This window comes from Lathamus discolor, chromosome 7 (assembly GCF_037157495.1).
Source record: "Lathamus discolor isolate bLatDis1 chromosome 7, bLatDis1.hap1, whole genome shotgun sequence".
NCBI lineage: Eukaryota > Metazoa > Chordata > Aves > Psittaciformes > Psittacidae > Lathamus > Lathamus discolor.
This window is the reverse complement of record NC_088890.1, coordinates 4676843-4703643: the sequence shown is the minus strand read 5'-3', so window position 1 is coordinate 4703643 and position 26801 is coordinate 4676843. Positions and strand designations below refer to the sequence as shown.

General features: G+C 46.1%; 2 protein-coding genes across 8 annotated transcripts in view; one reads left to right on the top strand and one right to left on the bottom strand.

The window, feature by feature from the left end:
• Window positions 1-26801, top strand: part of MAPKAPK3 (MAPK activated protein kinase 3) — a 127047-nt gene that overhangs the window by 59502 nt on the left and 40744 nt on the right. Inside the window, exons 1-2 of one of the 7 annotated variants that reach the window (XM_065687713.1) lie at window positions 17742-17979; window positions 18935-19285. The exons of 2 other annotated variants lie outside the window; for them this stretch is intronic. In XM_065687713.1, coding sequence (XP_065543785.1) covers window positions 19061-19285 — 225 coding nt within the window. In that variant the 5' untranslated portion in view covers window positions 17742-17979; window positions 18935-19060. Of the gene's footprint in view, window positions 1-17741; window positions 18440-18934; window positions 19286-26801 lie in introns of those variants that run through there. 4 more of the 7 variants (XM_065687712.1, XM_065687710.1, XM_065687715.1 and 1 more) reach the window with 4 other exon arrangements.
• CISH (cytokine inducible SH2 containing protein) lies at window positions 693-9299 on the bottom strand. The gene is made up of 3 exons (XM_065687724.1): window positions 8606-9299; window positions 4230-4456; window positions 693-3713 (listed from the first exon to the last, which is right to left on the bottom strand). Exons 1-3 carry the CDS (start codon window positions 8650-8652, stop codon window positions 3211-3213), a joined length of 777 nt encoding a protein of 258 aa, XP_065543796.1. The 5' UTR covers window positions 8653-9299; the 3' UTR covers window positions 693-3210.

The window sequence follows — 26801 nt, the reverse complement described above, 5'->3', positions numbered from 1 at the left end:
GTGGAGTCATGTGCCAGGAGCAGGGTTGCCTCAGGGTATTCCCTGTGTTTTACAGAGGTGGGAGGGATGAGGTGGTCTCTGACACCATAGGGCAGATCCAGCTCCCAGTGGTTTCCCCAGCTGTGTGTCTGGTGCAGGAGGTGATGAGGAGAGGAAGGGGTGCTAGGCCGGACTGCATATATGAGGAGACTGGGGCCCAGCAGCAGTACATGGGGAAAAGCTGATGCTGTGTCTCCCACCCAAGGCATGGTCTGCCCCTTATGGACTCGATTTTCAACCGTGAGCAGAGTTTTAGGGCCAACTTGAAGCCTGCTCTAAACAAGTTGCCAAACTTCCAGTCACTTTCCATCTCTTTTCCCCTAGATTGTAATGGTTTTCTATGGCACACAGAAGCAAGGCCAAAACCATTGCTGTGTTTTGCTGTGTCATTAAAGAACGTTCCTTCAACCCGTACTAGCTTGGGACTTGTGGTCTGCCGCTGCTCATCTGTGTGTGGTAGAAACCAGGCCCACACTGATGATGACTCTGGTGTTAACTCTCCCAGTATCTGAAGGGCTTTTCTTTTTGTTAAAGGTTTTTGTGCCTTGTTGAAAATAAATGGTCAAGAGTTTGCCCAGTCTTCTTGGGGAGGATTCCTGTGAGTAGGAAATGAATCCATCCATTTGGGTGTTACCAAAGACTTTTACACTGAGTGGCTTCAAAATATCTTTAAAATGTTTATTTAAAATCCAAGTCAAATGATTTTTAACAAACTGTCTCAAGATAGAAGATTGAGGTTTTGGAGTAACTGTATTGTTTATTCTTGGTATTGCAGTAGCACCTAGAGAACCCTATTGTGCTAGATGCGGAACAAACATACAACAGAGATGGTCCCTGCCCATGTGAGCTTACAGCCTTCAGCTCAGCTTCTGCATCGTCCTGCTGGGGGTGGAACAGGCATTCATTCTCCTCACATGCTTCTCCCATTTTAGCTGGGCTCTCCTGGGGCAATGTGGTCAAACCCGCAAGCTTGATTTCCTCCTTACCCCAACAGAGAACAGACTGAATAGGAGGCAAGTCTCAGAGCTGAACAACTCGCCCTTTCTCAAGCTGATTTTTCACATGCTGTAGATACCAAGCCTGTGGCTGAGCCATGTGGGCTTCCTGAGATCACTGCTGCTCCTTCAAGAGCTGTGGTTCCCTTGTTCCCAGTGTCCTCAGGCAGACAGAGGTGTTAGGATAAAAGGAAGCCTTTTCAGTGGTTTATGGTTTATATCATTAAAAAACCAAACCAAAACACTTTTTTGTTGTCTCCTAAGTTTTCATTCTCATTTGGTACCTTCCCACGGTTACTGCCATATGGGGCAAGGGGGAAGGATGTAATAAAAAGCAAATCTGACATCACACGTGCACGCTGTCAATCATCGAAGTATCAAAACCAAAGCTTGCAAGAGCACAAACTTATATAAATGTGGTGGCAAAAAAAAGGACAGTGACTGAGCACATCAGGCCATCTTGTCCCTTTGGGCAGCTTTAAGATAGGATGAAAAAACTCCACCCATTTTTTGAGCTTGTCTCCTGGGTCACTATCCCATCCTTTTCCACCTCCTCTTCCAGCCATCAGGTGTAGCTGGGGTTTGTCTATTCTAATTTACAGAGCCTCAGAGAGACAGTCCCATTGGTTCAAGCATGGTCAAGTTACAGGGTCTTAGAGGCAAAAGAAGCTGAAAAATAATTGCTGCAGACCTACTCTGTTCCCTTCTGTGCTCTCACTTGATGGTGTGGACTGGCTCCTACAGGCTGGGAAGGTGGTGGGATCAAGCAAGTTAATAGGAGGGGGCAACTTCTGTCTGTGCTTAGTTTGGGGCAGACCCCATCTGCTGTTTGTCCCTCCTACGCACCAGAGAGCAAGGGAAAGCCATTGTGCTTCATTTACAGGGGTGTGAGAAGTAAACCCAAAGCAAAAAATCCAGTGAAGGATATCCAATATGCAGGTCAGAGAAAGGGAGAGGAGAGGTCTGGACCTAGGCAAACAGAAACACTGAATTGTGATTTCCAGTGTGTGCTAGAGCCTTGCTGTGATTGAAGCTGCATGCTTCCTGAATAATGCTGGCAGAGGCAGAGCAACTGCAGTCTGGTGTTGTGTTAGCAGAGGGGAAGGACAGCTCTTTCTGCTGAGGTGCTTCTAACTTGGACACCCCCCCCCCCCAATAAATAAATAAATATCCTGAAGCTGTGTGTGTCACTGGTGCAGCTCAGCAGAGTGGTCTCTGAACCCCCCCACTTGCTTGCGAGGCAAGGGTAATGTCAGGAAACAGCACTTTCAAAACACAAGCCAAATGCTGAGTGCTCTGAAACCAGCCTGCAAATAAGAAAGTTGGGGTTCTGATTACTTGTTTCTAAATGTTTTGTCACAGACACAGAGAAGATGGAAGGAAAAAATAAATGGGATGAGTGCTCCCTGCCTCAAGCTCAATATTGAGAATCTCTGCTTAGAGCTGTCAAGGAAAAAGGGCTTCCTTGGCGAAGTCTCTTGTCCACAACCTATGATGCAGAATGCATCTCTGGGAGCTACCAGTGTGCTTTGAGGTTATGATACCCAGTCCCCTGGAGCTAAGGAAGGGGGAAAAAAGAAGTACTGTACCTCTGCAGAGGTGGGTCTGAGTCCCACATACCCCAGAAGTCTGGGGGAACTTGAATGGACTCCTGTGACCTGTTACAGGGACAGGTTCAAACAGGTACTATTTGAATGCGAATCCAAATTCCCAGAGATTTCTGGCTGTCATTTGGCTGGGGGACTTTCTTCTATCTCTAATTCCACAAAAGAAAAAGAAACAAAAAATAATAAAGTAAAAGGTGCTTTTAAAATACTATGAGGAGAGAAACTGACATGGAAATAAATAGTGAAAATAACAATGTTAACATTGCCGGTGTCACAGCAGCTCTGAAATTCAAGTAGTGTGACCATGCCTACAGCACTTCCTCACAGCCACTGTCGGCACGGTCTGAGGTTCAGAGCTCGGATTGTGTCCCATTGTTCACTGAAACAACCAATTCCTCCCTGGCGCTGGAATGGATTTAGAAAGAAAGGGAGAGGAAAGATTGATGCAGTCTCTGCTGATAATCAGGTCTTTACTGTGCCCACCTGATGTTGTGCTTCAGCGGGACAAAGACACAAAGTTCTCTTATTTCTGTCCCTGTCTGTCATGCCTGAGATGTAATGGCCATGCTTCAGAGCTGGAAAGGGTATTGCTTCAAATAGTCCCCCATCCGCCTGGGCAGAGGGAGCTGGTCCACGTCGGCTGTAGCCTTGTTAATCCGCAGCCGGCAGAGGTGCTGGAGACTGGGGATGTTGTCTTTGCGGCCGAGCGGCCGGATGAGTTTCAAGTGTACTGCAGCTGCTGCCATCTCTTTCTGCAGGGGAGGTAGAGGAGATGGAGGTGGGTAGGGAGCCTCGTTCTTGCCTTCTGTTGTGCAGGACATGACATAGTGCTGGATAAGACTGACCACATCTGGGAAGGCCAGGATGCGAGGTTTGGACAAGTAGTTGGAGTCTAGCCGGAACTTGCTGTCAGTGTATTCAATGCGCACGTTCGTGGGACCTCTGTTTGTCTTGACAGAGAGCGTGAACAGGTAGCTGGGGTGGGTGCTGTCCCGTACCAGGAAGGTGCCCTCAGGCATCTTTTGGAGATGCTGCTTAGCCTCACTGGCAGTGATAGATCCCCAGTACCAACCTGGAAAAGCATCCGAGGAAACTCATTAGGCAAAGAACGTATTAAAGGACTGGCACTATATTTAGGGAAGCCTTGAAGCCTACTGAGCTCAGAACCTGGTAAGCAACCAAGCCCAGTTTCAGTAAGACCTTCAGAAATAGACCACCTCTTAGTTCTTAGGGTTCTTGGAACCCTTCTTTCTAAGGGTTTCATACCTATGCTTGTCATTGCCATGCTGGGGCTGGGAATGAGGATGCCTCCTCTTGCAGCTATTGCAGTTTGCAGAGAAAGAGAGACTTGTTTTGCAATTCTCCATCTTGACTCAGTTATAAAGGACAAAGCTTTTGCTTATACTAATAATAAGTTACTTCAGGATACAAGTTTGTAGAGACTGAAAATACATTTGCTGCATCCACAAGCCAGCCATGGCTGTAACAGAGCCAGGTTCCTATCTGAAGTGGGATCAGGAGATTGTTGCTGGAGCTCAGACTGCAGAGTTGGCTCCCTGCAGCCATGACTTTGTGAGCTGAACCTTACCAGATTCTCGAAGATAGGAGAAGGTTTTTGCAATACAGAGAAGGTCTTCTTCAGGGTCTCGGGTCTGAGGTGGGTTGCTGTCTGGAACTGGGGCTGCAAAGGCAGGCGCAGACTCCTCCTGGAAGGCCATAACTGGGAGAGGCTGCATGATGGGCTCTGACAGTTCCACCGCAAGGCCCCTGAGTGAGAGTCTCCTGATCTTTTCCTCCGCCAGCAAAGGATGAGGTCTGAAAGGAAGAGCATACTCTGCTATGTTTCCTTGCCTTGAAATAGGTTGCAGTGTCTGTTCAGCGCATGCTGCATACGTGTTATGTTAAGCAGGTCCTCAATATGAGAATGTTTCAAACAGAGAGAGGAAAGGGGGAGAAAATTACACAGCTAAAGATGAGCCTTTAGAAACAGGGGGAAAGAGTTGGCCTCTTCCGCCTTGTAAAAGCTGATCTATCTTGCAATTTAGGTTGATTTTTAAACCTGATCTTTTTAGATGTTGCCTTTTAGCGTGTAGTTTCAGAGGCAGTAAAGTTCACAGCATCATTACAGCTTCACTTGCACCACGACAATGCTGGAACATTTCTTTTTATGCCATTGGGTTTGTTAGTCATCTACTGTAATATAATTAGAAGGAGAATTGGGAATAGCTTCAGGTTTGTCCTACCCGATTCCTGCTCAGGGGTGACCCGATCCTAAATGTGTCTGTTAGAAATCAGGGTGAGCTGATCTTGTAGGAGAATAATGGGAATTCTTGTTTTAGCTAAGCCTGTTCACCACACAATCCCTGGTGTTCAGCTGCGTGGCAGAGGTCTCAGTGCAGCTGTAAACCCTGCAGGATTACAGCAGGAAGAGGTTCTGCCATGACTGGGCTGCTATGAACATTAATCCCTCTGTGGCCTAAAGACAGTGTCAGTGTAGCCATCCAGCATCTAAGTGCAGTTTCACAAAACCTGGAGCTCTCATGGGCCATAGGTGCTCCTTCTCTGCAGCAGAAGGATTCCTAAAGGAAAGCAGAGCTCCAGGGTGAGCTGGGGGCCAGGGAAGTCTTCACACCCAGGCAAGCTCCTGAACATAACTATTAGTTCGTCTTTTCTCCTAGGCTCTTTGCCTCTGTGTGCCCTGTACTGCTGCATGCCCTGTGCTGTGTCACCCACATGCACTCGCTTGCTTGAGACGTTCTTTCAGACACTTAAGATAGGTGAGTTTCCAGAGAGATTGAGTCCTCAGTGTGAGACCATCACAGCACCACTGGAGCTGATGGTGATTGCAAAGGCAGCAGCCTCATCCTCCCATATCAATGGGAAGTGGAAGGAGACTGAAGTCATAAGCACTTCCCTTCTCATCTTTCTCCTTCTCTGTGCTTTATGTGAAGAGTGACACTTAAGGTACATACATAAATGTGTTGTCAACTGATGTGCACACTCCACCGTCCTACGTATGGGTATTGCAGTGCATAGCAAAATCCCACTAGTATTTAGAAAAGAACATTCTTTTTTCCATATGTCAAATCACATTTCAGAAGCAGGATACCTGCTTGACGTTCATAGTATTTGATGTTCATTGCTTAGTTTCTGTTAATGGGTGGGAAGCCAAAGCTAATAAAAGTGATTGCTGGCCCTTCCCCAGGCACCCTTGATCGCATAGACTGTGTTTTCAGTGGCTTTCACAGAACCGTAGATCTGAATAGACTTTTCTACCTGGATACTGCTGTTGGGAAACCTCCGAGTTCTCTTTTAAGTCCCACCTGAGCTACATTCGTAGGTGTTGAGGGCTGCATTTTCAAAGGTATTTGGTTATCTCCATCTTAATGTCATGGTCTTCGCAAGTGTCTGGCTGCTTGCCTTCCTGGAGGAGGAGATTCCTGAGATTCTCCACTTCCCCCCCATTTTGAGCAGAGAGGTCTATAAACCAGATCCTTCTCTGTACTGAACCTAATAGAACAGTCTGTGCTGTGCAAAGGGGGTCTGTTGGCAGAGCATTCTCCGTCAGGTGTGTTCTTATGCCAACTGTTCACTGAGCTGAAAAGGACACTGATCAATGTTAAGTAAAATCAGTCTTGCGCTGCTCACTGCCCATTTGCTCCCCAGGGCTTGGACACTGCAGTCCAAATTCCAAATCTCTCTGTACTTATTTTCCTCTGGAAGATTTTTCTGGCTACTCTTTGGTTGTGAACAGGAAGAAAACTTTTCTTGTTTTCCTAGCATGGAATACATTTTATGTACACCTGCTTTTGAGAGGGATTAGGAATTGGCTAAGAGCCTGGGAAGGAAGAAAGAGATAGCAAAGTTACACAGGGAAACATACTCCTGGTTCACTGCAGAAAGTTGTTCATTTCAAGGGCTGAGCCAGCTCACAGCTGAGTCCTCCGAAAGACATCAACTGTGTGAATTTGTCAGGAGGTTTGTTTTATAGAGCCACTGTGGATCTCCAAAGCAGAGCCTGTGTGCTTGAGATGAGGTTTCCCACTGTGCTCCCTCATTCTGCCACTTGAAGCTGAAGGAGCCCAGTCCCCATGTAGTGGAACAGGGAGGGGGAATTGGAAATTCTCATAGAGTGGGAGGCAACAGCATCTTAAACAACTTTGCGTGTGGGTTGAAGACAGAGGAGCTGCTGCTGTGACCAAACAGCAGCTCTGAGCACATGAAAGGGAGAGTAGAGGGATCAGGGAGTAACAGCAGACTGCAAGTTTTAACACAGACACATTTGCAAGAGGGTTAAGAAGAGTTTTCTAGGATAAGGACATGTTGAAAAATGGTATTGGGCATGAAAAGTCAGCCCTTTAATGGGGCACAGTAAGTACTTGAAAATAAGGAGCGCCTGTATGAAAGAAAGTAGAGGGGAGATGTGGAGGATCAGGACTGAGGAAAGTGTTAGTACAACGCATGAAGAAAACAAATGTACAAAATACAGCATGCGTAGCTGGTAGCCTGTGTGGAGTCTGGAGAGAAACAGCAAATGAGCTGCCTTGTGCTTTGGCAATTAGTGTTTCTACAGGCCGTGGAAAGCCAAGAAAGTTTAAGTGAATCAGATATGTCCGATAGCATTTAGTGTTAGCTTTGCAGTTCCTTTGCTGATAAGCTAAACTTTGTAACACAGTACAAATAGTACAAGAAAAAGTGTATTGAGCTGCTCTCCCTTCCATCAGCCACATCCCAAGACTCCCAAGGGAGATAGGTCTGAATAGGAGAGAGAGCATGCAGCCAGGCTATATGCAATCCTATAGGATAGTGAAAACTGAGCAATAAGTTGTCATTAAAATAGGTACCAAGAGACAACCATCTAAGTGTTGGGCTACATAACAAGTTCTTAATGAGTGAAGAGAAGCAGTAGCTCTGGAATGTTAACCCTGGAAAAAAGCTTCACATAAGGTTTTCACAAAGCCCAAGTTGAAACTTGAATTCCCTTTGCCTATAGGGCTATGGGAACTGCAGTAGCAGACTGCAGATGCGTGTGAAAACAATCCCACTTGAGTAGTAGGAAAGTGTTGGTAAGCATGAGCTCTGCGTGGCTGTGGAATAGATTTGGTGGGGGGAAATAGCAGAAAAATCCCCATGCTTTCGTCATTTAAAGCAGACAAAGCAAATGCATTGCCTCTGTGGAAAACCTGCACAGGCAATGCTGACACTACAGCTCAGATGGAAACAAATGCTGACACCTTCCAAATAACGCAGTGTGTGTAAAAATGCCGAATGATTCCTGCAGACCAGGTATTAACACATGTTGATGACTTTAGCTGGTCACAGAGACACTGGAGTGCCAGCACACCAGTACCAGACACTGATACCAGAGAAGGGACGTGGTCGTTACCTGTTCTACTGACCAAAAGTGGTGAAACCATACATGTGCCCCCCACAGCTTTCATGCTACAGAATGCTGTGTATGGGTTGGTGTATATATGTACATACATTTAATCTTTATCAATAAAAGCAATTGGAAAATTAAATTAATGAGTTTAACCTAAATATGTACTGAGAAATAGGCAAAACCATCTGAACTGTGGGGAAGTTCTTCCCTGTAAGCAGTTTGTTGCTGCCGGGACATGAGTGAAGCCCTACAGTCCCGGGTTGGTGTCCCCACTGGTGTTACACACACCACTGAACAACACACTCCAAGGTTTTACCGATTCTCCCCTACCCCAGGACTGAAAACCACATAGCTCGTCAGCAGAAAGCAGGAATACTTCATGGTCCCATGATTTCAGCCGTGGAATCTAAAGAGCTGATACATAGGACACACAGAACTCAGCACTGCGCTAGGGTAAGCCATTGCTGTTCCATTACAATCACACATGGCAACTCACATGAGCTGAAAAACTATCCCTGGGAATCTCACTAATTACAATTGTCAAAGCACAGCATTTAAAAGAAGGTTGCAAAGTCTCTTACCCCTGAACACAGAGGATCATGTCACTCCTGGACCAAGGGAAAAGCATTAAGTCTTCAAGAAGGTGGGAAATGCTTTCTCCTCTTTTTCTCTTCTTGTCTCCTTTTTCTTTGCTTCCTTGCCGGAGCAAGCTATTCCCGGCTTCTGGTCAGGGGCTCACAGTCAGAGAAGGCTGGAGAGCCCCAGCAAACCCCTTCCACTGAAGAGTGTGCTTCAGACACAGAAAAAGCCAAGCCGAAACTGAATCGAGCTGTCCGAGAGAGGCTTCACAGAGCGTTCAGCAACTTCGGCCAGGAAGGTGTGTGCCCTCTCCCTCTGCGCTTCAGAAAATGAAGAGTTCTTGTTCTGCTTTCCACAGAAGGACAACAAAAAAAGTTTAAAAAATACCCGGAGAAAAGGGAAATGACATATGTTTAAAGCGGAACTAATCTTCCTTCAGAGCCATCTGGTAGAAAAAAACATCCAGAGCGCTCTGAAATGGCAATAAATAGGTAGCAATAAATACGGGTGCTGGGGAGGGTAGCGGGAGCGCAGCGCCCTGCGTCGGCCCTGTCTGCCAGAGTGAGAGGCTCGGCGGGGAGAGAAAGCGAAAAAGCCTCCTCGCTAATCTTTTGTGTGCCCCTTTTAATGTGTTCCAGGAAGTGCGGGATTCCTGGAATCGCATTGTATTCACATCACTCTTCCGATACCAGCCACGTGGGAAGGGGAGGGGGGCGAAGGAGGGGGTATAAATAGCAGCGTCCGTAACGGCCGCGGGGCTGTCAGCGCGGCGGGGCGGGGCGGGGCGGGGCCGGCGCCGCCGCGCGTGTTCGCGGAAACGCCTTTGATCCGTTTCCAAGAACTTTCCAGGAACGCGGGGCCGCCGCGGCGGGCGCTGCCAATGGGCGCCGCCGCCACCGCCCGTCCGCCAATGAACGCCGCCGCCGCCGCTCGCCTGCCAATGAGCGCCGCCGCTGTCTTCCCCGCCCGCCAATGGGCGGTGCCGCGGCTCCCGCCCACCGCATGCGCGGGTGTGCGGAGCGGCCGGTGCCGGGCTGGGCTGCTGCCGGCTGTGCCCGGCCGTCCGCACGCCGCGCTCCCCGCAGTCCGCCTGTAGCGGTCCCTTGTTGGCACGCGTTTGTTCTTACCCGCTCCCAACCGTTTTATGCGTTTTGTGCTGGTTCCGGGTTTATTCGCAATTTTTTTCTGCTTATTTTAGCACCCCCCCCGCGTGTCAGCATCCGCCCGCACCGGCAGCGCCCCTCTGGGTCATGGGAGCGTTTGTGCAGTTGGGCGCTGAGGGAGGTGGTGGCTGTGGGGCTGAGAACAGGCTCTGCGTCCCCCTCCGGTAAGCAAGGGGTTCCCTGGGAGGTTGTCACACTGCGCAGGGCGGTTTCATGCCTTGGGCATCCCCTGTGAATTCGGATTTCAGACTCCTGGGAAAGGTTCGACCACCCGCACCAGTTTGTCCTGTGTTTATAGGTCACTGTCAAGTTAGAACTGGGTAACCCAAGAGGCAGAGCTTCAGTTACTTATAGCCTTGTTGAGCCTTCCCAAATGCTTTGTAACAGAAGCGTGATTGTTCTTTCCCTGCCGTGAGTTGCCACCTCTTCACATAGCAGGGAGCAGGGGGAATGTGAGAGAGGAGTGTCTGTCACCTCCACTGAAGTAGACTGAATATTTAGAAACATTAGTCATTGTGCTGTTCAGAACCCAAGTGGATGGGGTGGGAGCAGAGGGGAAGGTGATGGTAAGGATAAGGTTCGGAGGATGCTCTCACAGGCCAGACATGAGCCTGAGAGCAGGAAGCCTAAATTCAGCTCCTTACTCAGCCTTTGCCTCCTGCTGTTTCATTTAGCTGCTGCTTAGCCTTCTGCACGCTTCCATTCCTGTTCTTTACTGCATCAGGGGCAGTGCTGTAACAAGCGCTACTGCCAGTACCGAGCTGTCCAAAGAGAGGTGCTGAGGGCCCTCTAAGAACTATCCAGTGGGATGGGAATGTCATCAAGCATGCCCCCCAGACCAGTTTCCCTCTCAGCCTGAGGCTGACTTCAGCTCACGTTTCATCTGGATATGGGTAAATTCACAGGAGAGGTGAGGAGCTGGCAGAGGAATTCCAGTCCTCGCCTGCCCTATGCAAGCACATCAGTCAAAAGATCATTCAAAGGCGTAGTCCTGGCTCAGGGTTGCAGGGGGATGCCTGCATGGAGCTGCTCCTTCCTGTCCCAGTTCAGAGTGATTGAAAACCTTGTGCTGGTGATGCAGCAGCACAATGGATGTGAACAGAGCTAGCCTAGAGAGTAGGAAATGGGTGCTGCCTTCCGCAAGCTGTAGTTAACCTGCATGTTCAGCAGGTGTTTCATCCTCAGCCTTGGCGGGGACACAGAAATCTCAGCTGTTGTGTTTCTAAGGCAGGAGCATTGCAGCCCAGCGCAGCCACTGAGAAGGGAGCTTTACTTGCTTTTGTACTTAGAATTGGGCTCCATCTAGTGATCTTCTGGAAAAGTCTTCGTGTGTGCACTCTGTGCTGTGGGTGGAGTAGCCATTTGTATGTCGGGAGCAGAAACACAACGTTAACTTATAGTGGAAACATCGCATGGAATGGGGAGCTCGGTCAGCAGTTCGTTATTTGTGCTCCGTGGAAGCAGTGTAGGTGTTCATACCAGTGCAGACCCTACGTTGCTCAGTATGCATTGCATTCCGATGCAGTGGTTTCCCTCTGCAGTCACTAGATCCATGCTGCTCTGCCCATGAAACATGACCATTAAATTGAAGTAGCTGATGGGTGTGAGTATTAATGAAAGGAGCTTTCATTTTCACTGGAAGCTTTTTCAGAGGCCCAGCCCAAACCAGTATTCAGGCTAATACCTGGGTTATTTTATCTACAGCATTAGTGATGGGTTTTAAGTCAGGAGCGTTCAGTAATACTTCATCACTCTGCCTAACCGGTTTGCCCCTCACTGGCATTCCTCATGCGCTGGTAATGCCCTAAGCAGGAAACAGAACAGTGTGCCTGCTTTGCCCATGCCCCAGGGTTAGCGCCGTTGGTTACCTGTGCACAGCCAATATAAATTGCTGCCATTTCAACAAATCGGTTGTTTAAACCCAGTTTATACTGGTCTAAATGGCTCTTCAGGGTTCAGTGCTGAAGAATTAGAAGACTGCAGAGGCAGTAACAAGAAATCCTGTTGAGTGATAGGCTTTATTATGAAAGGCATCAAAGAAAGCCCACGATAAAGTCAGGGAGGTAGGAAAATCCAGAAATCGAGAGCCAGGTAGTCCCTTCGGAAGTTCACCAGCTCAACAGCACCATCTACTGATGATTGTGTGTTTGAGAAGGCAGGCGGCCAGAGCCGCCTTCCCCCTGCGGGCGGGTCACACTGCTTCGGCTGCACATTTCTGTAACCGTGTACAGTTGGTGAAAAAGAAAAATAACATCCAAAATCGTAACTCTCGAGAGCTGTCTCGAGGACTAGATTTGCCTTTGCTATAAGCTTGTATATGAAAGAGTGAAAGTTGCCCCTCTGGCTGCTGTATGGCCATAAGCCATCTCTGACCCTCACCTGTGTGGTAATGTAAGGAGTAGCATGCGACCCAACACACATTACAGCAATAAGCATCTGTCCTTGTTTAGATGGACCATCTCGTTGCTGAGTAGGACACACCAGTTTCTGTAATCAAGACACTAGAGGGTGATGAACTTACTGTTGTGGTTTCAATTTCCCAGCCTGGTGTGTTGTAATGGAGAGGTCTCCAGTATGTGGGTGAGCTGTGCCATGGAGGCAGCCACATCTGAGCTGGTTCCATGAGAAGTGTGGGACAGCAATGGGCTTCTTTTCAGACTACAGACAGCTTGGTGTTGCTGTAAAGAACTCGCTGTATTCATTGTCCCTAGGCTTGTTGGCATGTAGTGGCCTAGAAGATGATTGCAGTCCCTAACAGATGCTTCTCTGTTAGAGACTTTTCTGCCTGTATCAAATGGTGTGAGAGGCCTGAAAGACCACCCAGGACTATCAGACACTGTTGTCATACCACTAGCTGCAGGGTATTTTTCAAATGAGAGATCAATTTCTTGCGTTCCAGTGCAGCATAAAATTAAGCAGCATCTTCTGTAGATAGATTGGAAAACTTGTGATGCTTTTGATTCATGGTGCTTCTATGAAAACCCCTGCCATTTCATTTTTCTCTCTCTCTGCTGAAATGGAAATGTCCAACCCCCTCAGGAAATGTCTGACTCCCTCTGTAAATAAGCTGTGTCCCAGAGCTCCTTCTGCTCTGGGATCCTTGGGCAGCAACTCTTAATGGAGGAGCAGGGATTGGAGCCTCCCAAAACATTTGTGATAAGCAAGACAAGGTATCTGCAATAAGGTGTCTGAGTCCAGGATTATAAAAGCAACTGTTCTAGCTTCACCTGTATTTCTGTGGAAAAATGCCTGGTGAGTATGTGGGGATTACAGGGAGGAAGTGATCTGGAGGAACCGAGGTATTAGGACATGCTCTCCAGATAGTGAGACTGATGCTCTTGAGACTTCCCTTTCCTTCACTGGCAGCTGGTTCATAGCTACAATTTGTAATTCCTCCTAGAAACCATGTTATAATCCCAGGTCAGGGCAGAGGATTTGAGAATAAAAAAAGAGGTTGTTCTAGTTTGGTGATCACAAAGCATGACATAAACATCACTGCCCATGAAAGAACTTTATAAGCTGGTGTTACCTCAGCCATGGAGAGAAAAGAGGTTGCTCTGTTTGCTGTTGAGCTTTCCCAGTTGTTTGGATTATAGAAACTATTTCAGTTTGTAGCTCGTTGTTGGGCTTTTCTTTCTCTTCCCCCCCCCCCCCTTCTTTCTTGACTTGATAAGTCTGAGGCAGACACCTCCAGAGCAGAACTGCAAGGCAGGAGAAGAAACATGCACATAGTCTCTCTTAAGACCACTGTGTGTGTACATGACAGACTACACTAAAGATCCTACAAGAAGCTTTTCTTCTCCCTCATATCACAATATTGTTCTGTAAAGCTGCCCTTCCTTTCTTTTAGTGTCACAGACGTGGTCTCTGAAGAACTTCCTGAGAGATTTAATAAGCTTTGTCTGACTGCAGCCTCCCAGTCAGACAAAGCTGTGTCCTCACTTTAACCTGACAATACAAAGGACTTTCTCTTTGGTGACATCTATATAACACATCCCAGAGAGTGGATTTCTCATAACGCCAGAAAAATATAAATAGCTATTACTCAGAGAAAGGAGTGTTTCAGAAAAACAAGTCACTATTTTCAGCTGATGGTGATAATTTGTTATTATAGCTGATATTGATTTCCACAAGACACTGCTATCAAAGGACTGACCTCCATGCAAATCAGTTCTGTATGTAAACTTAGGTAACTGTAGCTTTCCAGTATTACTCTTCCAAAATAGGCTATCCCTTAAAGAATATTTGATGACATCAGCTTTCTTAGCTCTCCAGATGACAGCAAACTCAGGTATTTCATTTAATTTTTGCTAAGAAACATGGTATTTGAAAGTCTGAAATGTCTTTGCAACCAGATATTGCTGTTGTTGAATTGCTACAGCATGTTCAAAAGGCACTGACAATAGCCAGTGGGATAGCCAAAATTAACCTGCTGTATTTCAACAGTAGTGCTTTCTGTGTGTAAACCAAGTATCTGTGATTTCCAGTACATTATAAGCTTGGACAGGGGAGATTTAGATTCAGTATAAGGAAGTTCTTTATTGTGAGGGTGGTGAGGCACTGGCACAGGTTGCCCAAAGATGTTATGGCTGCCCCATCCCTGGCAGTGTTCAAGGCCAGGTTGGACGGGGCTTGGAGCAGCCTGGTCTACTGGAAGGTGTCCCTGCCCATGGCAAGGGGGTAGGAACTAGATGAGCTTTCAGTTCTTTGCCACCCCAAACCAGTCTTTGATTCTGTGAAGTAAGGAACAAAGTGCTGGCTATAGTACAAAGCTGCACCAGGTTAGCACACTAGCTTAAGGAAAAGGGGCTACTTCCCCAGATCTTGTTCCAAGATTAGGGCATTATTGTTTGGTTATTTTCTCCTATAAGCTACTCTTCTAGTAGCAAGGCAGGCACAGCTGAGCTACTAAATTCACTCTTGAAATAAGTTATTTTGTGTTGTTGCTGGTGGGAATTTTTGGTAAAAACAGGATTAATATTTAATTTACCATTTTAGGGATTTTTGTGAGGATGAAAGAACTTTTGACAGTGGGCTGCTACCCTGTAATAGTACTGTGCTTGGGTTCTTTTAAACTTCAAAAAGCAAACATCAGTAAATAAATAAAAAGCCTCTTTTGGATGAAAAAAGTCCCCTGGCTCAGTCAGCTGCAGTGGGCCTGTCAGCATGGCCTCCATCAGTATGTCCAAAGGATGCTGACACAGCTTAACCTGCCACAAGCACAAGAGAAGCTGCAGGATTCACAGGGTAAGTTTTTGATCTTATGAGATGTAATTCTTGGGGAGTTGTAAAGGTGGCATTTAAAGCAGACATTGTGGGAAATGCTCCCAGAGCCAGACCAGGGGGCAGCTGCGGCCAAGGTGACCGCACGGCGCTTGCTTGCCTTTAGGATGCCAGAGGTGTTGGGGTTAAGTGGTTAACCCAGATGTTAACTCTAAGCTGTGTGCCTGGACCCAGCACGCTTGGCCCTTCCCAGGGCTTGTTAGAGAAATTATAAAACTTTAAGCAGCTTAAGAGTAGGACATTGCAGAAAGGAATGTTCTCGGCTCTGTGCAAACTGTGCGTGGATTGCAAAGGCCAGGATTTATGAATGTGGGAACTTCAGAGCAGGTACCTGGCATAGATCTGCAGGTCCAGTCCCCTAAGATGCCACACCAGGTCACTGTAGCAGTCATTTCACTGGTGCAGCACCCAAACCAGACTGCCCAGCGTGGTCAGAGCAACTCTGAATAGCCAGTATCAGCTGGGCATGATCAGGGGAGATGTCCGGTTGCAGAGGTTCTGAAGTTAGCACAAGAGCACGGGATAGTTTTGGCTGTTACTTACAGTATCAGGTTGCATCTTGTCACTTGTGAAAACACTCTGTTAAAAAGACTTTTAGATATTGAGAAAAACTGCCAGTCAGCAGTTTTAGAGGTTTTCTGCACATGACATTTGTGTTTTGCCTGGGGTAGAGATATGCCTTGTGCTTGGACAGCCTATCCAAGACAAAAAATGCACACAGAAAGCAAGGGAATATATTTGCTCTTTGTTCCTCAGCTGTGGTTATCCTGCTGTACAGTGAGGCTGTTTGATCCTTGGGCTGGTACTGGGAAGGCTTTTTCAGAGTTTATGGTGGGTGAAATTAGCAGAGGGTTGCTGTAAGGCCTTATTAACCATGATTCACACTGGAATTTTAAGGTCTTTGCCCTGATTAAATTATTACTGGTTCCTGGTAAAACAGTGAACTTTGTTAAGCACATATACAGACAATACTGAGCAGTGTACCCAGACAAGCACAGCTTTCAGTAAAGTACCGTTTTCAGCAGCGACTTGAAAAATGTGTTTTGTATCCTACCAGTTGAACTCTTCTCAGTGGGAGACTGTTTGAGACACGTAGAACCAAGTATCTTCACATGGAAGAATCCTGCCTTATTCCCTCATCTTTCCTCCTTTCTTTCTAGGCAAAGCTAATTTTGTAGGAACTCATTCTTGTAATAGAGTCATAATTTCTTAATGAAATTCCTTGCTTCTGACACACTCTGTAAAAAATAGCAACCCCTTGAGTAGACATGTGTTTGGAATTTTTTGCAGTGTTTAATATTTCCCAGAATAGGGCCATGAATTACCTTCTGCTAAACTCCAATGTGCTAGTCATTGTAACTTCTGCTTGCTTTGGTCAGCCATGGACTTCTGTGTAAGAGTTAGAGGGAAAGATCAGAAGTGGGGTGGGAATGGGACCTACACATCAGGGTGAGTGAGTATATTTCTCAAATTATAGAATACAGAAGAGATGTGGGAGATTGAGAAGTTTTCTGAAGGGTCTGGCCCCCAGTGACTGAGAGCTGGCTGCAGGACTACGGTTACCTCCTGCAAAGAGAAGGAAATTACCATCCAGGACAAATAAACCAGCCGGTACAGACAGAAGCCGTGGGAAGGGAATAGGAGCAAGCTGCTGACTGCAGAACAGTGCTACTGAAGGTTTGCAGCCTGGGAGCTTACAGTTACGTATACATTTCCCTGAGATGTCACAGTGGGAGGTGGTGCAAAGCCTAAGAAGGCTGGAAGCCAAACCTGAGAAGGAAAGGCTGGAAATAGCTGGTTTCCTCTGGGATTTGATTAGCCCAGAATAGGTGAACAGAAGTAGGGGACCAGGCCCTCCAGTAGCTGAACTGCTGAACGCCTGGAAGGGAAACCTGAGGCAGAATAGCGGTAGCATCCTATCACGTGGCAATATGCTGCAGATCTGCATCCTGCTAAGTTGAACTAGTTTTTATTCCTTGGAGAAAGGACTCATTAGCCCTTTTAATTATTTCCCTAACCGCTAGAACTCCAGATGCCATTATGTTATGTAAAACGACAAATGTATTTTTAACTTGTAAAGCATGTGAACTTTAAGCTCTATCCAGTGATACAAACACAGCTCCATTTCAACGCATGACTCATCTTCACATGTAGGAAAAACTCAGCGTTTCACATCCCTGTAACTGCACCCTGTGCACCAGTGATGAGCCACAGTTGCTGTGGGAACCATCACTTCTAATATCCTGGCTGTGCATACAGAAGCTCCCAAGAAATACCGACTGCTTATTTGGGCAGAAGAGGTCGCCTTTAATAGCAGCACCGACCATTTCGGTAGCCACAGCGCGTGAAGGATCACGGCGTGTCCAGTATCGACTCTCGAGGCTTTGCTCCATAGCAACAGCCTCACTGTTCGGAACCGGCTGCAGAGGGAACGTGTCGGTCCTTTCCCGTTCCAAAAGGATGGCGGGGGGAAGGGGCCGGCGCTGCTCCCGACCTGGCCTGGCCTCGCCTGGCGTCGCCTCCCGCCCTGCCACCGCGCGGGCGCGCTGCGGCACAGGCCCGGGGCCGCTCCGCTGCCGCTCTAGCAGGGCCGCTTACCCCGGTAAACGAGTGACGTGGCCGGTGCCTTAAAACCACCGCGTTCCCCACCACCCGCTCGTCCGGCCCCGGGCACCGCCCGTCCTGCCCCACAGCAGCCGCGGGGATGAGGCAGCTCCGCCCGGGGCCTCGCGTTCCCCCCTCAGCCCACCGGGGCCTGCTCCGGGCCGAGCCCGAGGGAGCCGCCCGGCTCTGCCGGAGGCATCGGTCCCTCAGCGCGGGGGGGAGGCGGCGCGCACCTGCCCGGGGCGCCGGGGCGGGCCCAGGCAAGCCCCGCCCTCCGGGACTCCGCACCGGGAAGCCTCGGCTGGGGCCGCGCCGCGCCGCCACAGGCAGGTAACCGTGCTCCGGCGGGGCCCAGCGGCGGGGCCCCCCGGTTACCGCCCTGGCCGTGCCCCGCCGCCGCCTCCCCCCTGCGCGCCGCGGGGGCCGCCTCTTCCCTGCTCGCCTCACATCGCACCGGGGCGTCCCGCCTCGCGCCTCTCCCGCCCTCCTCTGCCGCGCCGAGGGGCTGAGGGAGCCGCCCCGCCGCCGGCCCTCGCTGGAGGCGCCGCTGCCCACCCGCGGCCGCGGGCTCCCCGGGCCGCCTCGCCGGGTCGTGGCTCAGCCCCGTTATCGGGGCTCGGAGGCCCTGGCAGCGGTTCCTCCCCCGGGGCTGCCGTCCGGAGAGGTCCCCGGCGCTGTCCGGCAGGTCCTCGCCTCTGGGAGCCATGCCGCTGCGTTTCCACATACCCGAGTTCCTTGGGTGGTTTGATGGTCCCCTCAGTAACGCAGTACCTGCCCCGCGCCCTGGTAAGTGCAGGCCCAGCATCAGGTCTGATACCTGTCCAGGCAGCGCTTTCTTGGGTTTAACCCAGGTGTTTGTGGTTCTCTTGCGTAACTCGGATAAGGCAGGGGACTGTTGTGGAGGTTTCTGCCTAAAAGGCTGAGGCAACAAGTTGTTGATGCAGGTTTACAAGTTCCTTGGATCAGAGGTTATCTCTGTTGTGTTGTACAGAGCTTAGCTGAGTGGAACCTTAGTTCACAACTCGGCACAGACACTTGTTGCAGTAAAAGAAGTAATGTATAACTTCAGACTGAGATACATATGCATATGTGTGTATGAGTATTGGAATGGGGGTGACTGGTCTGTAAAGCTAAACCAAGTATGCTTTCCCGAGGTGAACTTCCACTTCTGGTCTCTCTAGAGCCTGGTCATCTTGTTAAGAGAGGGAGAGAGAAAAGCGGTTGGGTGCGAGAGCAATCAGTTGACATCAGTTACTAATACCCATTTACGTTTTCACTCAGGACTAAATGGCCAGCAGATGGACTGTTTGAAGCACTTGGTTTGATCACCTGAGAGGAGGGACTTTGCTGAGGATACCCTACAGGGAACCTGTTGGGTATCGCTGCCATCTCAGACTCTTCCCTGATATGGAGCAAAGTGAAGGTGAACAGGAATCGCAGCCAGAGAGTCACGTGGATAGCAAGAGCAGCGTGAAATCCTTGCCTGGGGGAGAGGCCCATGTCAAGCTAGAGATAAAAAAACATGCAGTTACAGATGACTACAAACTCTCTAAACGGGTGCTAGGGTTAGGAATCAATGGCAAGGTACTGGAGTGTTTCAACAAGGAGACAGGCCAGAAATGTGCTTTGAAGGTATGTAGGCTTTTTATTTCTTTATTTCCAGTTTGGAGGCCAGAGTTCACTCCCAAGGCCCTGTAAAAGCTACTTGTTCTGTTGCTTACGTTTCACAGAGTGCTGCGTGAAGAATTTGACCATGTGGAGACGTTTGTTATTACTTACAGGGCTGTAATTCAAACTTGAGTCTTTTCCAGAATTTTCTGTGTGAGTTTGCAGAAGAATGTTATCAGCTGTGAATTTCTCGTGTTCATATTTAAAAGACAAAAAAGCGGGGGAGAGAGCAGTGTCGTGTGTTCTGTGAGAAAACTTGCTACATTTTGAATGAACATATTATGCAATACTTGGGAAAGAAACTATTTTGGATCTTGTGCAATGAAATAGTCCTAAATGGGGAAGTGTTTGAATGCTCATTTGTCTTCAGGCTTTTCTCCCTTTGAAGACTTTTCTTAAGGGGCATTTCTAGTTGTTTACTTGCTTATTCTCCTCTTTGTTATTGTGATCTATTTGCAGAAGGGTATTACCTGGCAAAGCACTGATTACACCGATATGCCAAGGAAGTTTAGTAGATATCTATGGTGATAAGTGCCACTTAAGTAAATTCTTTAGAGAACATAAAGCTTACCTGCCTTTTGCTCTGTGGCTTTTAAACTTGAAGACTTCCCTGGTGCCTTTAAACCATATCATTAGAAAAAAAGCAGCCCAGATGAGGACCAGAGTGGTGGTTCTGTATGGTAAGACTAAAAACCAGCTGAAGTAATTGTCATGGGAATTACTTAAGAAAGTTACCAAGTCCTTGCTGGTGTTAATCTGATTAATTGGGATGTTTAGAAGGCTTTTAGATACCCTTCATTTTGTTAAACCTCATGGTCCATGCTTGCTGACAGCAGAACCAATCTGTTAGTGGTCACCTAAAAGGTCTGTCAGGGTCTGGGTAGAGTCTTACCTTTACCAAGCTACAACTATCCCCAGCAAAGCCCTTGAACTTTGATGGAGCAAACTGGAAATACCTGGTAGCTTTGTGTATTGAATAGTTTTTTAACAGAGAACTAGGAAAGCTTATAATATGGCAACATGCTGATTAATTCACATGTTTCCAGCACTCATTTTGTTTATCACACTGGTTTTTGTATTGGCATCACGTAGCTGACTCAGAAGTTTATCATGGGGATACTGGAGGTTTTGGCAAACAGACTGGAACCACTAGGGTTTTGCGCCTGCTTGGGGGAATGTCAGGTTTTTGCAATTCTAGGTGATCCATTAATGAGATCTGTCTGAAGTGCTATCAACATTAATTTCTATACTTGGCATACTGTGATGAAGGATAATAGCTAATACTGAAGCCGTTCTCCTGTTTTGAAGAGTTCAGTGGGTTTGTTGCTAATTATAGACCATTCATACTTCAAAAGTTTTGCAGTCGTAAGGGCTGGAAGCATTTTAAAATGGAGTTACTTCTCCAGAGCACAATCCAGTGGTAACTAGTGTGTTCCAGAGCAAATTCTGTAACTCTGGGATCAAATAGGAAATAAATCCCTATGGATGGTAGCATCTTCTTAATTAGTCTCTCAGAGCTGGGTGGGGATGATAAGAGGACTAATGTTGCTATGCCCTGAGAGTATCCTATGCCTGGTAGAGAGGAGGAACCTACAGCAGATCATCTAATACTAGTTTCTGTTTAGCGCCGGTTGAGTTGGCTGACTTTTCTCAGAACTTTTAATATATATTAAGGACCAAAGTACCCCCCGTTCGCAAACTGGAGTTTTGTTAGGGATGGCGAATGTATCATTAAGTTGTTATATATATATGTGTTTGTCATCTTCACTGGCCCAGCTCTGGAATATCTGCACTTTTCTTCTGAAAAGGACAGAAATACTGAGATTTTGTGAGTTCTCGAGGGAGTTTAAATGGCAGATAATAGTTTGCTGCTTGCATGTATGTGTTTCTCATCATTATGCGTTTAAGATCTGAATAAAAACTTAAATATGCAATTAAGTAAAACTGCCGGCAGCCCAGAGAGAATCCACTATTCTCTCCAAAGATGGTCTAATGAGAAGATTACCCAACAAGGAAGGATAAAAACTGTGCTTGGTTAATTGGCAAGAATAGAAAGATCTTTTCCTAGCCCTGGAGATATTTGCAGGGATGAGAATATTCAGAGGAATTTTTTCTGCTCTTTCTTGTGAAACCTGAACTGTGCCACACAGATCCCAGACCTGCTCCAGATGAGATTTCAGAGCAAACCATCCAGCCAAAACAGTTATGGAAGAGGGACAAGAAAAGAAATTTAGGAATGTTGAGAAACAGCCTCAGTGCAGAATCCTCTGTGTAGGGACCAGTAGGGCCTTGGCATTTCTGCCTTGCCGCTGCTCATACTTCCTAGGTGTGATGACAGGGTTGTCGTTCACTTACAGGAGTAGAAAGTGGAGGCTGATGAAGCTATCGCAGGAAGAAAAGAGCTGGCATGACAGCTAAAGAGAAAAAGGGGATGCTGGATGGAATTTTATTCTCTGAAGGCTGCTTGTGCAGAATCCGTTGATATCTATGTATATTTGTGGACAAATACTTCAGGCATGAGCGTGCTCACTGTAACCTACTCCTGGGAAGGGAAAAACATCACTCCTGCTGCTGAAGATAAAGCATAATAGTTTGTTCCCCTTCACACCACACTTGTCCATTAAAGCAGCTTCTGACTTGGCAGATGGCATTGCTTTCTGCCTGCAGGTTTTCTTTTATATGGGAACAAACCCAGCACAGCCAGGATCTGGATGGAAATTACTCAATGGAAGGAATTTTAACTGAGGTACTCAAGAGGAAAGGGCTCCAACAGGCAGAAACATTCATCCCCAGAGCCATGTGTCAGTCAAGCACTACATACTGGAATTGAGAGGTCCCTGTTTGTCTTCTTTAGTCTGTCTCCATAATTGGACCTAGTTAGAATGTCACTAATCATTTTAGAGTAGGAAAATACAAGACATCCTCTCGGAGCTACTGCAGGGTTTTGTTGTTTCCCCCCCCAAAAAAAGTATTATGTGGCTCAGTTTACTCTGCTTGGCATTGTGATTTGCCACACACATTTCCAGTGTGCCTTCAGCTTTGTTTCCTTAGACTGAAATGCCACACACATTGCTGTCCTGCTCCAGAAAATCTCATCTGGGTGCTCACTTAGATGCATAATGGCATTTTGTGAGAGCATGGGATTTAGAAAAGTAGCAGCATAAACAAAACTGCTGTGCAGGGCTGGCCTTCTAGAAGGCAGCTATGTGTTAGTCTCTCTTTCTCTTACAAATAGAAAACCTTCTCAAATCTCTCCCCATAGTTGATCCAGAAATAGCAGTCAAGTGAAGTCTAGTCACACTTCTAATTTTATCTCTTCTTTGCCAGCCTGCCCCCTTCTGTTCACTTTACCTTTTGGGGCTAAAATTTAACCTCCACTCCTTTAACACTCTAATCTGCTTGAGTGTTCTCTGCTGCTCTTCACACTTCTCCCTGTTTTTAGGGAGAGGAGGAGACCAAAATAGCTGACTACCTGTGAGGATAAATGTGAGCTCTTGGGATTTGCCTCCCATTAAAAAAAAACCCTAACCTACACTTTCTTGTTCTTTCTTTCTTTTTCCCTTACTTCTTTTTATTTTTGGCACAAATTCCTGCTATATGGTGTCAAAATAATATTTCAATGACCTACTTCATTTTTGTGAAAGATGATAGAAATAACTAAGAGTGGGATTGAGAAAAGAGAGCTAGAGAATGTTCTGCAGGGGTATAGGGACTCTCTGCATCTGTAGCTTTAGGACTTTGGTGAATGGTTCAGAATATCAAAATAGTGTTAGGTGTCATTGTCATTGTTCACCTGCAGTAAACAGATGTCTTTCCTTTTCTTCTCCTGGAAAGAAGCAACAATTTGGGCATAGCAGCAAAGCAAAGACCCTTGGAACTTCAGGAAAACAAAGTACACTGGTTATGAGCGTATTGGTACTTTTGGTATGAAAACTCTCCTGAATAACAGTGTAGCAATTGTGAAGTACTTCTCCCCTAAGCCCTGTGCCTGTACTACAGCTGCCTTCCAGGCATCCGAGACTTCTAGCTTAAGGTGTAGTATATATGAATGGACCTCCTAGTTCATAGAATTGCAGAATCATTTAGGTTGCAAAAGACCTTTAAGACCATGAAGTCCAACCGTTAGCCCAGCACTGCCAAGCCCACCACAAAACCATGTCCTTAAGTGAACATCTACACATAGGCCTTATCCTGTAGAGCAAGCAGTGAGTTGAGCAATGACCTGCCTCATGGAAAATGTCCTGTGCTGCTAAGTGCCAACAGTACAGTATATGTGACTTGCTGATTTGAAGACAAATAAGTGAAGCCAAAATGTTAAGTAAAGCAAAAAGCAAACACAAAAAATTAGTAGACTCTTTGCCTTTTAGATTTAACATTAGTGAATTTGATTGAACATTCGATGAATGATACAAATTCTGATCGTGGAGTAGGAGGCTCTACTGTTATTCATAAGAGTATTAGCATAGCTTTGTGATTAGAAGGAAGGGAAACAGGTAATGGAGAAAGAAATTTTGCAGAGAGAAGTCCTGAAATGACTTGGAAGGCACACATAGGATTATATAGAGAATGTTGTTCTGCTTTCCGAAGTAGAATCACTGTGGAGAAAGGTAGTCATTCTGCATCACCTTAATTTCATTTAGTCTAGAGCTACATTTCTGCATTTCACTCAACTTTAATGTTTCTGGTTGCATTAAATAATCCTACATCACATAAGCTGATTGCTGGATAGTCTGCTTTCAGTTAGTATACCCTGAAGTCAGGTCATGGTTGCTCACAACTGGAAGACTGTACAGTCCGAAGTATTTTTTTTTTTGTAAGTTACTTAAATAGCTGTTACTTGTAAAATACCCTGTTTATTGCCTGAAATAAGGTGATGTTTAAGGAAAAGTAGAAAGCAGTGAACACAATGCATACAGTGAAAACAAAGTTATTTTAGGCTGATGATTGATTGTAGAATAGGAAATGTTAACAGTCTTCTTAGGTGCTATAGAGGGTGTTTTTAGAAGAGAAAAAAAATATGCCAGATTAGGAATGAAACATTTCAACATCTTTAGAATTAGGAGGAATACATTGTACTAAGGTAGACCTGAGGTGGGAACTCAGGGGACCCAAGTGTCGGTTAGGTTTTGTTCTGGATGAAGGAGCTCTTGTTTTAGTGCAGTGACTGTATGTTTCCAGAGGAAAAGAGCACTTTGTAGTCAAGTATTCTGTAGTTCCCTTTTACCTACCGTGTTTCCTGTAGCCTATTTATCCTGGTTTATCTAATGCTACAGGACACTCATGTCAGTAATGCAGCTGGTATGAGTAATAAACTCTAGGAGCTGTGTATTGTAGATCAAAGCTAGATATGGTGTAGAATGAATATGAGTTTGGAAAAGTTCTAGATAAATGGCAGCCCTGAGGCTGGAAGAGTACCTGAAATATGGATAGCATGAGACTGGTCCTTGAATTTTATCCTTCAGCACCAATCTTGGTAAGTATTACGTAAATATGCATAAAACACCTAAAATAACATCCAGTCGATTAAAAAGTGGGTCGTTTCTACTGCTACAAGAGTTGCTTTTTAAACCAGTGAGTCATTCAAGACCTTAGTCTTTGAGCACTTTGTATGTATTTGGACCAGAACGGCACCTTCCAGAGTGTCAGCTAGACCAGTTAACTTAAAAAAGGTGGACTTTATCAGTTTACTTTGAAGATCTGATGTTCTTGACTGGTCTTCTTATTTGAAATACAGCAAATAAATAATAATAAGATAAAAAGACAACAGGCTTGGTCTGATAGAATAAAACCATGTGTAGTAAATTCTCACAAGGTTCAGTGGCGCTTCATGAAGCCTAAAAAGTGCAAGCAGAAAGACAAATGTTATAAAGCAATAAGGCATCTTGAAAAAAAAACCAAACCAAAAACTATGTTGATGCTGCTTTGCACCTTCTGTGTTCTCTTGCAGTCTACGAGCAAGCTGGCACAAGTTACGCCCTGACTTGTGTAGCAGCAAAGCTTGGGAAGATCAAGATGTGTTGCCCTGCCTTAAGTTGCAAAGATCTGAGAAAGCATTATAGATACGTGTCTTATTTCAACTGCAAAGTTGCTAAAGGGAGAACATACGTGTGTGTTGGTCAGACAGGACTAATGAAGTGACATCCTCTGGACTAGAAGAGCCCTTCTCTTTGTCTTTCCCTCCTCCCCTTAGAATCTAAATCCCCTTATTGCATTTAACTTAAGTCAAACCTTGCTGATTCATGCTAGCTGGGAGACTTCTTACAGATAACTAGATTTTGCAAATCAGCTTTAGTGGAAGGGAGCAATAATTTAAAGCGTTTTAAAGTTCATTTACAAGACAAGTGTACTTCAGCCTCATTGACTTGCAGTGATACCATCTAAAGAGATGGCCAGACTGGAAAAAACTCATAGCAGCTTTCCAAATTTGGGGGAATTGGGGCCACAACAGAACATCATGGCTCACACACAACTTTCTTTTCCGTAGTATATTTTTCTCTGTCTGTGGTAGCAGCCTGGTCTGAGAATAAATGACTTCTCATGATATCTTGCTACCAGTTACGTCTCAACAGAATAAAGAGATTATCCTCATGCTGTGATAAATTCCTTCATGGAGAAGGAAGATCTCGCTGTCACTGGGAGGAAGAGCCAGTGTGAATTCAAGTAAGTTAATAAATGAATCTCTTACACATAAAGACTCTTCTTTTAACGGTATCTAGTGATTATTTTCTTTCTAAACAGCAACAACAAAAAATATGCAATCATTGATTTATTTAATTATTATTTAATTATGTATTACATTTTGGTATTTGCTTGACCTTGAGAAAGTTCCCATTTCTCATATGGTGTACATGTTTTCTTGTTAGAGTTTTTCCATGTTAAATACATCTTTAGAACACCAGACTATAGGATCATGTGTAATACTGTAATAGCAAAAGTACAAAAGCTGTCTGCATAGCTCCACTCATTGCTTTGGGTAGAGTGAAGTTCTGTGAAGGATTTGTGTTGTGGCTGTTATGCTGTGAGAAGACATGGCCACATTCATGGAAAGGGAGGTGGCAGAGATAAGGCCGAGGTTGTAGATGACCTGTTTGCTTCATTGGAAAACCATGAGAATGCCTTTCCATCATTATCAGTGAAAGCTGGTGGTGCAGCCTGTCTGGATTAGAGTGTATAAACTGTGTGGATTGTGGTATTTTACACAGACTTCCTAAGTACTTAAGATGATTCAAAGCTCCGTAAATGAGATTAAGCTGTAACACTCCAGCATTTTAATACCTCAGGAGTGAAGGGGGAGAGAATTCTCCTTCACAATCACACATGGCCCACTAGTTCCTGAAGCTTTGTAATAGATGGCATTTTGCACTGAGGCTTTCATGGCCTTTTTTTAAGAGAAAAAGCAAATATTAAATTAACTAATTTTTCCTCTAGAAAAGTTTGCTGCTGAATGTACTTAAAAAACCCCAAACAAACCACCCCGAAT